The sequence below is a fragment of the Pongo abelii genome, chromosome 20 (assembly GCF_028885655.2).
Source record: "Pongo abelii isolate AG06213 chromosome 20, NHGRI_mPonAbe1-v2.0_pri, whole genome shotgun sequence".
NCBI classification, from domain to species: Eukaryota; Metazoa; Chordata; class Mammalia; order Primates; family Hominidae; genus Pongo; species Pongo abelii.
The window spans coordinates 47,870,256-47,882,691 of record NC_072005.2 but is presented as its reverse complement, the minus strand read 5'-3'; the positions used below and the strand labels follow the sequence as shown (position 1 = coordinate 47,882,691).

Genomic DNA, 12,436 nt, shown 5'->3' with positions numbered 1-12,436 from the left:
GGTTTCACCGTGTTAGCCAGGATGGTCTCGATCTCCTGACCTCGTGATCCACCCGCCTAGGCCTCCCAAAGTGCTGGGATTCCAGGCGTAAGCCACCGCGCCCGGCCTTTTTTTTTTTTTTTTTTTTTTTTTAAGACGGAGTCTCGCTTTGTCACCAGGCTGGAGTGCAGTGGCACGATCTTGGCTCACTGCAATCTCCGCCTCCCGGGTTCAAGTGATTCCCCTGCCTCAGCCTCCCGAGTAGCTGGGACTACAGGTGTGCACCACCACGCCCAGCTAATTTTTGTGTTTTTAGTAGAGACGGGGTTTCACCATGTTGGTCAGGCTGGTCTCGAACTCTTGACCTCGTGATCTGCCCGCCTCGGCCTCCCAAAGTGCTGGGATTACAGGCCTGAGCCACCACGCCCAGCCCTCTAGTTGTGTCTTTTAATGACAGATGTGCACTCTGTTGGGTACGCGCGTGCCTGGGAGTGGAATTGCTGGTTCATGGGATAGACTGTGTTTAGCTTTCATGGACGTTGCCAGACCCTTTCCAAAGTTCGAGTGCCATTCTGCATCCAACAGTGTAAGGAAGCAGCAGCTGCTCCACATCCCCCCTCCACTGGGAGTTGTCAGTCCTTTTCATTTTTGCCACCTTGGTGGGGCAGTGAATCCATTTCCCTCGAGGCAGCCTTCCTAACACAGCTCAGGGAGGCAAGTCAGAGGAGGGGCTGGGGCCAGGCCTGGGCCTGCCTGCCTCCCAATGCCAGTGTCTGTGGCCAGGATGCTGAGAGTGAGTGTGAGTGGGTGAGTGTGCAAGTGCATGTACACACCCACTGCACAAGACAATGGCTGAGGGAGAAACTCCCGAATCTGAGGGGGAAAGGCAGTTGGAGGTAAGGGGCCATGTGCGCTGGACACCCCTGGTGACCCCAGGGTACAGCCTGGTCCTGGTAGGGGCTACATGAGCCCAGACCTCTCCTAGGAAACCCACACATACTACTTTATTTTTCTGGTGCAGGGGAAGAGACACTCCCATAGATAGGTGGGGAGACTGAGGCCCAGAGACGGCAGGGCCTTCCTTGAGGTCACACAGCAGGGACAGTGACCCACATTTCTGGCTGAATGTGCTAAGGTCTTCCTGCTTTCCCAGCACCACTTCCTTGGAGATCCCAGGAGGGAGGGAGGAGGGCTCAGGCTGGAGGGACTCATCTTTTTTTTTTTTTTTTTGAGATAGGGTCTCGTTCTGTCGCCCAGGCTGGAGTACAGTGGCATAGTCTCAGCTCACTGCAACCTCTGCCTCCTGAGTTCAAGCGATTCTCTTGCTCAGCCTCCCGAGTAGCTGGGATTACAGACGTGCACCATCACACTGAGCTAATTTTTTTTTTGTATGTTTAGTAAAGATGGGGTTTCACCATGTTGGGCAGGCTGGTCTCGAACTCCTGGCCTTAAGTGATCTGCCCACCTTAGCCTCCCAAAGTGCTGAGATTACAGGCATGAGCCACACCTGGCCTGGGACTCACAATCTTCTCAAGTGCCCCCTCATCTCCCAGCACACCAACACCCTACCCCCCTAATTCAGGGCCCATCTGCCAAAGGCCCGTTCTCTCAGGGACCCCATGTCTAACCATTTCATGATGTCTCTGCCTCAGGCCCTCCTCTCTCACATTACCCCTGTGTCCAGGCCCCATCTCCTGAAATTCCCTTATTCAAAGTTCCCCCCACACTCCCACTCCTAGGACCCCTCCTGCAATGTCCTTGCCCCTCAGACTCCACTGTCCCCCTCCCCGTCTCTTGCCATGGCCTGCGCTGTTGGACACCTCCAGGCCTCTGCCTCTATGTCCTCTGCTCAGAACAAAGACCAGTGGGTTTTGGAATGAAACTGCTTTCATTCAGTTCCTATAAGGAAACCCAACAGCTCTCATAACAAAAGTCCATCCTGAATCTCCTATGGCCCGCCATGGAAGAGGCAGCTGGAGCTCTGTCCCAATTCTATTCCCCAAGCTCTGTCTTTCGGTGGAGGTTCTTCCAAGGGCTACCTCTGCTGCTCGGGCCCTTTGAATTCAGATGCTGCTCCCCTATTCCTGCTCGGGGCTAATTGTGCTATTGCACTCCTCCTTTGGTGTTTTTTTTTGTTTTGTTTCGTTTTTTTCTGAGACAGGGTCTCGTTCTGTCACCCAGGCTGGAGTGCGATAGCATGCTCTTGGCTCACTGCAACCTCCGCCTCCTGGGTTCAAGCGATTCTCCTGCCTCAGCCTCCCGAGTAGCTGGGATTACAGGCATGTGTATTTTTTTTTAGTAGAGATGGGCTTTTGCCATGTTGGCCAGGCTGGTGTTGAACTCCTGACCTCAAGTGATCCACCCTCCTGGGCCTCCCATAAGTGCTGGGATTACAGGCGTGAGCCACCACGCCCAGCCCTGCAGTCCTCCTTTGATTTTCAAGTTTGAATCCTATTTAGAAAACCTGATTCCAGGCCAGGTGCGATGGGTCACGCCTGTAATCCCAGCACTTTGGGAGGCTGAGGTGGGCAGATCAGGAGGTCAGAGTGTGAGACCAGCCTGACCAACATGGTGAAACCCCATCTCTACTAGAAATACAAAAATTAGCTGGGCATGGTGGTGCACACCTGTAATCCCAGCTACTCAGGAGGCTGAGGCAGGAGAATTGCTTGAACCCGGGAGGCGGAGGTTGCAGTGAGCAGACATTGTGCCACTGTACTCCAGCCTGAGCAACAGAGTGAAACTTCATCTCAAAAAAAAAAAAAAAAAGAGAAAAAAAGAAAACCTGATTCCACTAAAAGCCTGGGGGTGACAAAGAGGAAATAAACAGTAACTAGCCAATCTGATCTTCAAAGTGTAACTCTTCTATCTTCAGTGTGGGGCCCTTGCAAAGGGCTTCCCTGCCTATTGCGCCACCAGCCCCTTGGACAGGGCCATCTTCGTCCCACCTCCTGGGAACACCTTCCAGCAGGCCTCAAAGCACAAACCCTAAACTGCTGTAGATCTTGGAAGACAAGAGCTGGGCCTAAAAGAGTCACTTGGGGCCAGGCGCGGTGGCTCACGCCTGTAATCCTAGCACTTTGGGAGGCCGAGGCGGGCGAATCACAAAGTCAGGAGTTCGAGACCAGCCTGGCCAACATGGTGAAACCCCCTCTTTACTAAAAATACAAAAAATTAGCTGGGCATAGTGGCAGGCGCCTGTAATCCCAGGTACTCGGGAGGCTGAGGCAGGAGAATCGCTTGAACCCAGGAGGAGGCCGAGGTTGCAGTGACTGCACTCCAGCCCTGGCGACAGAGTGAGACTCCGTCTCAAAAACAAACAAACAAAAAAGAGTCACTTGAACCTGGGCGTGGTGGGGCTCACACCTGTAATCCCAACACTTGGGAAGGCCAAGGCAGAAGGATCGCTTGAGTCCAGGAGTTTGAGACCTACTGGGCCAACACAGCAAAATCCCTTATCTACTTAAAAAAAAATTCAAAAAAAAAAAGGTCACCTGGTTATCCCATATAGATATTCTCCTTCCAGCCCCACCCAGCTGCTTTGGAAAATTAGGATCTCAGTCTGCTTAAGGGAGCCCAGCCTTCCCTATACTTCCACACACATTTCTTGAGGCCCTGTTCTGGTTCACCCCATTAGAATTCAATTAGAATTCCAGCCCTGTGGGCCAGGCACAATGGCTCACACCTGTAATCCCAGCACTTTGAGAGGCTGAGACAGGAAGATCACGAGGTCAGGAGTACGAGACCAGCCTGGCCAACATGGTGAAACCCCGTCTCTACTAAAAAAAATACAAAAATTAGCTGGGCGTGGTGGCGGGCACCTGTAATCCCAGCTACTCTGGAGGCTGAGGCAGGAGAATCGCTTGAACCCAGGAGGCGGAGGTTGCAGTGAGCCAAGATTGCGCCATTGCACTCCAGCCTGGGCAACAAGAGCGAGACTCCATTTCAAAAAAGCCCACAAAACTTCTCAACCTTTTCTCTTTCTTAACTTCACTCCCTCCTGTCCAAAGGTGTGTGTGGCGGGGGTCGGAGGTGTCCCTAGCCCCAACTCATTCATCTTTGGGACTCCACAAGGTGAGGCAGGGGGCAACCTCAGATACCCCTCCAGCAACCATGGCCCCCTCACTAGCCTCAATCTCTTGAGGAAAGAATCAATTCCCACAAATTATCTAAATCTTTCTACTCAAAATGTAGTCCGTGGACCAGGGGCATCAGCATCACCTGGGAACTCAGAAATGGAAATTATGGGCTCCACCCCAGACTTGCTGAATGAAAACATCTGGGCTAGGGCCCAGGAATCTGAAGCCCTCCAGGCGTTTTTTTATGCCCTCTAGAGTCAGAACGACAGCTCTGCACGGTCCCCATTGTGCCCTCCCTGGGAGAGTACACAACGCCCGCTTCTGACGTTAGAGTTCCCATAACGCCCTCGCTCCTGACAGCCCACCTGCACCCTCCTGAAACTACAACTCCCATAATACCCAGAGAAGCGCGCCGTCACTTTCTGGGATTATATCTCTCAAGGTGTCTTGCGAGTCAGACCGCCATCATGGCGCCCATCTTCTTAGTCACCGTCAGGACTACAATTCCCACAACACTCAGCGGCAGAACTACAGTCCCCAGCTGCTCCCGAGCTGCGCCACGTCGACTCCGCTGGGTGGGGCCGGCCTCGGGCGGGGCCGGCGGGGTCTTCAGGGTACCGGGCTAGTTACAGCGGCTCTACCCCTCACGACGCAGACATGGCAGCGCAGAAGGACCAGCAGAAAGATGCCGAGGCGGAAGGGCTGAGCGCCACGTGAGCGAGCTGGCTCTAGGCCCTTGGACCCGAGACCCGGGAGTCCGGGCCCCCGGCCCCCTCCTCCCTCGAGAGCCTGGAGTCCCAGCCCCGAGACGCAGAAGTGTTGGCCCGGGTCTCCTCTAATGGGACCCTGGAGTCTGGGCCCCTAGCCCCTGCCTGCGGTCCAGGAATCTGGGGTCCCGGGAGGGAGTCCAGGCCCCCTTAGTCCTCTTCTTTTGCGGGGGTCTGGGGCTCCATCCCGGTCCACCACTGACCCGGCCCCACCCCCCGCAGGACCCTACTGCCGAAGCTGATTCCCTCCGGTGCAGGCCGGGAGTGGCTGGAGCGCCGCCGCGCGACCATCCGTCCCTGGAGCACCTTCGTGGACCAGCAGCGCTTCTCACGGCCCCGCAACCTGGGCGAGCTCTGCCAGCGCCTCGTACGCAACGTGGAGTACTACCAGAGCAACTATGTGTTCGTATTCCTGGGCCTCATCCTGTACTGCGTGTGAGTGCCTCCCGGGCCCCGCACCCGCACTAGCCCCGACCGGCTGGACCCCTCCTCTCACCGCTCAGGCCCCGCCCTTCACCGCCCCCGGTCCCTCCTCTCACCGCCCAGGCCCCGCCCTTCACCGCCCGGTCCCTCCTCTCACCGCCCAGGGCCCTCCTCTCACCGCCCAGGCCCCGCCCCCAAGGATTGGCTCTGCTAGACTACCTTGTCACCAAAGGGCCAGGTCCCCTACCCCACCATCACCCTGGCCAGGATGCAGTGTGACTAAATGTCACCTGGCCCTCCCTGGTCTCCAGGATGTAGCTTGCCGCCCGTCGGTGGAGAAGGCCAGGGCCGCCTGGCTGGCCCAGCCCCAGCTGCCTAACCCCTGTCTCCCTGCACTCCTCCTCCAGGGTGACGTCCCCTATGTTGCTGGTGGCTCTGGCTGTCTTTTTCGGCGCCTGTTACATTCTTTATCTGCGCACCTTGCAGTCCAAGCTTGTGCTCTTTGGTGAGAAACCCCCTGCCCAGATGAATCCTTGGTCCCTCAAATCTTGGTCTTTTGGAATGCAGACCTCAGACCCCAAATCCAAGTCCTTCAAAACCCAAGTCCGCCCAAGCCTAGATGTACATTAGATCCCCCAAACCTGATCCGTTAAAATCTCAGACACAACCGATCCTTCCATCGAGTCTCAGCCCCCTCAAATTGCTATTCCTCAAACCCAGGATCCACCTGGCTGCTGTGCCTTAAACCTACTCCTTTTCAAACCACATGACTCCTCCCCTCTCTCTCCTCCCCTTGCCGCTCTCTGCGGCCAACATCAGCTGCAGGTGCCCACACTGGACACCAGGTGGCCACCTTACACTGGCCTAGATCTGTTCCCGTTTCTTTTCCAGCTTTCTGGGGTATGACCAGAAAGAACTTGAAACATAGAGAGGGAAGCCGAGGAGTATGTTTCATGTGGTTCCCAGACTAGTAGTACCAAGGACCACTGGGAAAACAAAATGCCAGGGGAAATTCCCCCCAGGGGAAAATCAAGGTTTGGAGTGGGGTCAGGGAGTTGGGATTAGACAGTCAGGTAGACCCGAAGGCCAGGCTCTTCAGGGGCCTGCAAGTTATGTGCTTGACGGGCTGGGTGGAGGGAGCGCCTGAAGCACAGGCACGACTTGGCTTCAGCTGATTACCGTCACCAGAGCATGCAGACCCCGTCCCTGAGACTTCTATGAGAAGCCTGAAGTTGGTATTTTTATGTGAAATCGTTCACTTTGCCAGCCACAAATCACATCCTTGCAAAACTTCTCAAAAAACACATCCACAGGTCAGATTTGGCCCTCGGGCCACCAGTTTGAGACCCCTGGTCTGTGCGAGGGTTGCAGCAGGAGAGCCCTAGTCTAGGGAGCAGGAAGCCGGGATCCCAGGAACTTCCTGGAGGATGTGGGGCAGAGGGCAGAGGGTGGGGCTGAGGCAGGCGAGGACGGTGTGCCGTGCTCTAGAGGTCAGTGGGGACAGCAGGGGAACAGGGTGACCCCAGGACCTGGAGGGCCTTGGCATGAGGAGTTTGGAATCGATCCCGAGAACCTGGAGCTTGTACAGATTGTTGGGGGGCAGCAGGGGTTACTCTGGGAGAGGGCATGGAGGGTCGGAACAGCGCCCCAATGCCATCTGCCCCCAGGCCGAGAGGTGAGCCCAGCGCATCAGTACGCTCTGGCTGGAGGCATCTCCTTCCCCTTCTTCTGGCTGGCTGGTGCGGGCTCGGCCGTCTTCTGGGTGCTGGGTGAGTACAGGGTCTGAGCAGCTGGGGTGGATGGTGGGGGCCAGGCGCAGGAGTGTGGCCCTGAGCTGCCGGCTTTCCTGCAGGAGCCACCCTGGTGGTCATCGGCTCCCACGCTGCCTTCCACCAGATTGAGGCTGTGGACGGGGAAGAGCTGCAGATGGAACCCGTGTGAGGTGTCTTCTGGGACCTGCCGGCCTCCCGGGCCAGCTGCCCCGCCCCTGCCCACGCCTGTCCTGCACGGCTCTGCTGCTCGGTCCCACAGCGCCGTCCCATCACAAGCCCCGGGAGGGATCCCACCTTTGAAAATAAAGCTGTTACGGGTGTCATTCAGGAAATATTCCCCCAGCATCTTCTGTGGGTCTCTATGGATGGAGCTAGGAATACTGCACAGAGCAGGGTTGGGGTGGAACCTGGGGTGTGGGCAAGACGATGACAAGGTAAACAGGTAAAATATGGGATGCCCAATGGTGGTGAGTGTTGAGGAGGAGAAAAGAGTTGAGAAGGACAGTGTGCCGGGGGTCCCCGAGACCACCCCCAGGTTTGATGGTTCTCTGGGACTCAGGAATCAGAGAGCACCCCAGGTTTGATGGTTCTCTGGGACTCGGGACTCAGTATGCAATTGCACTCACAGCTCTAATTTACTCTCATCAAAGGATATGGAGCCAAGTCAGCCAAAAGGAAAGGTGCATGGAGTGAACTCAGGAAACCAGGCATGCACTTCCAGAGGCCACACCTAATTCCTCCAGCAGTGGATCATGGCGACATGTGTGAAATGTCAGCCAGGGACACTCTGATCCTAGCCTCAGCACTCTTGGTTTCATGGGGGCGGCCACAAGAGCACCTTCTCTCCAACATATACCAAAATGCCAGGCTCCCAGAAAGAAGGCCTGTGCCTGCACAAACAGCCTAGATAGATGCAGCGAGCCACTCTATCAGGAAGTGATAAGACCCCCCCACCAACACCCAAGTTCCCAGCCAAGGACCAACTGTGCACCCAGGCCTGTCTAAGGACAGCAGTCTGGGGTGGAGCCTGCCAGGTTAACTCTTTTCTGCACAGAGAAAGTTCGGGAGTGAGTTGTGGTTTAAAGAGGGTGACCAGAAAAGGCCTCCCTGATGTGACATTCACCAAAGACCTAAATTGAGAGAGGGAGCAGCCCAGATCCTTTGGAGGAAGAATAATTGGGGCAGAGGAAGCCACAGGGGCATAGTCCGGGAGATGGCAGCAGCCAGGAGGCTCGAGGGCAGCCAGGAGGTGGGCGTGGCTGGGGCAGATAAGCAAGGGGGACAGTGTGGGAGGCCAGGGAGCCTTGTGGGCCATGGTGAGGGCTTTGGGTTTTACTCTGCTTGAGATGAAAGACATACAGTTTGCTTTTGTGAGATGGGTTTTGCTTTGTTTCCCAGGCTGGTCTCAAATTCCTGGGCTCAAGCGATTCTCCCCCTGCAGCCTCCCAAAGTGCTGGGACTACTGGTGTGAGCCACTGTGTCCAGCCCAGTTTGCTTCTTGCCTTTTGTTTTTTGAGACAGGGTCTCACTTTATGGCCCAGGCTGGAGTGCAGTGGTGTGATTACTGCTCACTGCAGCATCTACCTCTTGGGCTCAAGTGATCCTCCCACCTCAGCCTCCTGAGCAGCTGGGACCACAGGTGCACGCCACCACACCCAGCTAATTTTTTTTAACTTTTCATTAGACAGGGTCTCACTATGTTGCCTGGCCTGGTTTCAAACTCCTGGGCTGAAGCAATCCTCCTGCCTCAGCCTCTCAAAGTTCTGGGATTACAGGCATGAGCCACCGTGCCGGGTCCAGTTTGCCTTTCATCATGAGGTGAAAACTGCCACGTGGTAGCAGTAACAAAAGAGAAACACACTTGGGAGGGAAAGTGCCAGGCAGATGAAGACAAGGGAGGTGGCCGAGAGGGCCTAAGAAGTGACTTGATTTTTTATTTTTATTTATTTGTTTATTTTTTTGAGATGGAGTCTCTGTCTGTCGCCCATGCTGGAGTGCAATGGCGCGATCTTGGCTCACTGTAACCTCCACTTCCAAGATTCAAGTGATTCTCCTGCCTCAGCCTCCCGAGTAGCTGGGATTACAGGTGCCTGCCACCACGCCCGGCTGATATTTTTGTATTTTTGGTAGAGACGGGGTTTCACTGTGTTGCCCAGGCTGGTCTCGAACTCCTGACCTCAGGTGATCCACCTGTCTTGGCCTCCCAAAGTGCTGGGATTACATGTGTGAGCCACTGTGCCCCGCCAATTGCTTTAGATAGGGGTGGTCTGGGAGGGCTTTCTGAGGAGACACAAGAAGTGGGTAGAGTTTCCCAAGGAGAGGGACAGCGAGTGCCAAGGCCTCAGGGATGCAGCCTCTGAGCCTCTCCAACCTCGTGTCTCCTCAGCAGAACTCACCCATTCATCGTTGATGCAGCAGGTGCTCACCCAGAGCCCACTGATGCCCAATATTGTTCTGGAATTCTCCTGTCGGATATGGTGGCCAGCCACATGCGGCTGCCTCAAACACGGCTGGTCCAAACTGAGACATGCTATGAGTGTGAAATGCACACCAGACTTCAAAGATTTAGTATGAAAACGGAGTAAAATATCTCAATAATTTTTATAGGCTGGGCATGGTGGCTCACACCTGTAATCCCAGCACTATTGGGAGGCTGAGGCAGGCAGATCACTTGAGGCCAGGAGTTTTAGACCAGCCTGGCCAATACGGTGAAACCCTGTGTCTACTAAAAGTACAAAAATTGGCCGGGTGCGGTGGCTCACGCCTGTAATCCCAGCACTTTGGGAGGCCGAGGCAGGTGGATCACGAGGTCAGGAGTTCAAGACCAGCCTGGCCAAGATGATGAGACCCCGTCTCTACTAAAAATACAAAAAAATTGGCCGGGCATGGTGGCGGTCGACTGTAATCCCAGCTACTTGGGAGGCTGAGGCAGAGAATTGCTTGAACCCAGGGGGCGGAGGTTGCAGTGAGCCGAGATCGCACCACTGCACTCCAGCCTAGGCAACAGAGCAGGACTCCATCTCAAAAAAAAAAAAAAAAAAAAATTAACCGGGCATGGTGGCACACGCCTGTAATCCCAGCTACTTGGGAGCTTAAGGCAGGAGAATTGTTTGAACCCGGGAGGCAGAGGTTGCAGTGAGCCAAGATTGTGCCACTGCACTCCAGCCTGGGTAACAGAGAAAGACTCTGTCTCAAAAATAATAATTTTTATGTTGATTATGTGTGTTGGAAGGATAATTTATTGATATAGTGGATTAAATTATTATTCATTTCACCTTTTGTTTTTTACTTTTAAAAACATGATTAAGAGGCCGGGCGCAGTGGCTCACGCCTGTAATCCGAGCACTTTGGGAGGCCGAGGTGGGCGGATCACGAGGTCAGGAGATCGAGACCACCCTGGCTAACACAGTGAAACCCCGTCTCTACTAAAACTACAAAAAATTAGCCAGGCGTGGCAGGCGCCTGTAGTCCCAGCTACTCAGCGGGAGAATGGCGTGAACCTGGGAGGCAGAGCTTGCAGTGAGCTGAGATCGCGCCACGGCACTCCAGCCTGGGCGACAGAGCGAGACTCGATCTCAAAAAAAAAAAATGATTAAGGCTAGGCACCATGGCTCATGCCTGTATAATCCTAACACCTTGGGACGCCAAGGTGGGAGGACTGCATGAGCCCAAAAGTTTGAGACCAGCCTGGATAACATAACAAGACCCCCATCTCTGCAAAAAAGTTAAACAGTTATTTGGGCATGGTAGTGTGGGCCTGTTGTCCCAGCTACTTGGGAGGCTGAGGTGGGAGGATCACTTGAGCCCAGAAGTTCAATGCTACAGTGAGCCATGACTGCCACTGCACTCAGCCTGGGCAACACAAAGAGACCCCATCTCTTTACAAAAAAAAAACAAATGAGTTGCTGGGTGTGGTGGCTCAAGCCTATAATCCCAGCACTTTGGGAAGCCAAGGTGGGTGGACTGCATGAGCTCAGGACTTCGAGACCAGCCTGGGCAACATGGCAACACCGTCTCTACAAAAAATACAAAAATTAGCCAGGTGTGGTGGCGCATGCTTGTGGTCCCAGCTACTTGGGAGGCAGAGGTGGGAGGATTGCTTGAGCCCAGGAGGTCAAGGCTGCAGTGGGCCGAGATTGCACCACCACTGCACTCCAGCCTGGGTGACAGAGCGAGACCCTGTCTCAAAAAAAAGGCGGGGGTGGGGGGTGTGCAGATTAAATAGAAAATTGCAAGTTAGCCTGGGCATGATGGCTCACGCCTGTAATCCTAGCACTTTGGGAGGCTGAGGTGAGTGGATCACCTGAGGTCAGGAGTTCGAGATCAGCCTGGCCAACATGGCGAAACCCTGTCTCTACTAAAAATACAAAAATTAGTCCAGCGTGGTGGTGCATACCTGTAATCTCAGCTACTTGGGAGGCTGAGACAGGAGAATCGCTTGAACCTGGGGGGCGGAGGTTGCAGTGATCCAAGGTCGCGCCACTGCACTCCAATCTGGGCGACAGAGGGAGGCTCCCTCTAAAAAAAACAAAAAAAAAGAAAGAAAGAGAAAAGGAAAGGAGAGGAGAAGGGAAAAGGGAAGGGAAAAATAAAAGGAAAAGAGGGGAGGGGGAGGGGAAAGGGAGGGGGAGGGGAGGGGGAGGGGAGGGGGAGGGGAGGGGGAGGGGAGGGGAAGGGTGGGAAGGAGAGGGTTATCCCTCTGAGGTTGTGTGGTGGATGGGCTGGAGGGAGTGAGACGAGGGATGATCCTAGCTGGGGAAGATGGGGCAGGGAAGTGGGGTGGAGAGGCGAGACAGGGAAGAGAGATTCAGGAGGTTGAAGGACAGGTCTTGGTGGCTGACTTGGGTGGGAGGTGAGTGGGAGGAAGCAGGAAGACCCCCAGGCTTCAGGCTTCCCACGAGATGGGAAGACCAGGGGGAGCCTGGGTGTCGACGCCACAGAGGAGTGCACTTCCAGAATCTGCCACTAGAGGGCGGACAAGTGCTTCCGCCAGGGAGGGAGCTAGAGATGGACTCATCCTGGGGGACCAGGAAGGGTGGGGACCTGGGGTGCCCCCGGCCAAGTCAGGTCACCTGGGCCTACTCAGAGGCCAGGGTTCCAATCCCAATTTTGGAGTAGCAGAGGGTGTTTTTTGACATCAATGCCAGTATTCCCCAGGGAAGACTGAGTGTCCGTGCCCATGTCGGTGGGTGGACGCCAGGTCCAGTCTACATCGCTGGGTTTGCAGTGAATATGGTTGAGATGCTTTGCTTGGAGGCTACTGATGCCAAAGACCCAAGCAGTCAGTTCTGAGATCACTGAGGCAGCAGGCTAGAGCTGCGGGTCAGTGGGAGGTTGGTAACTCAGGCCAAAGGCCTATTCTGAAGGCAACTGGCTACAGGTCTCAAATTCTGGTGTTGAGTTATTGAGATGCTGA

General features: G+C 55.0%; 2 protein-coding genes across 2 annotated transcripts in view; one reads left to right on the top strand and one right to left on the bottom strand.

The window, feature by feature from the left end:
* LOC103888610 (CEA cell adhesion molecule 6) overlaps positions 1-12,436 on the bottom strand; it is a 913,736-nt gene that overhangs the window by 702,261 nt on the left and 199,039 nt on the right. The window lies entirely within an intron of this gene.
* Positions 4,308-7,352, top strand: RABAC1 (Rab acceptor 1). The gene is made up of 5 exons (XM_002829285.6): positions 4,308-4,771; positions 5,048-5,260; positions 5,656-5,753; positions 6,916-7,017; positions 7,101-7,352. Exons 1-5 carry the CDS (start codon positions 4,716-4,718, stop codon positions 7,187-7,189), a joined length of 558 nt encoding a protein of 185 aa, XP_002829331.1. The 5' UTR covers positions 4,308-4,715; the 3' UTR covers positions 7,190-7,352.

Coding starts and splice junctions, on each gene's coding strand:
- RABAC1 (XM_002829285.6), top strand. CDS start 4,716: ATGGCAGCGCAGAAGGACCAGCAGAAAGATGCCGAGGCGGAAGGGCTG. Junction 4,772..5,047: donor GCGGAAGGGCTGAGCGCCAC/GTGAGCGAGCTG, acceptor CACCCCCCGCAG/GACCCTACTGCCGAAGCTGA. Junction 7,018..7,100: donor GGCCGTCTTCTGGGTGCTGG/GTGAGTACAGGG, acceptor GCTTTCCTGCAG/GAGCCACCCTGGTGGTCATC.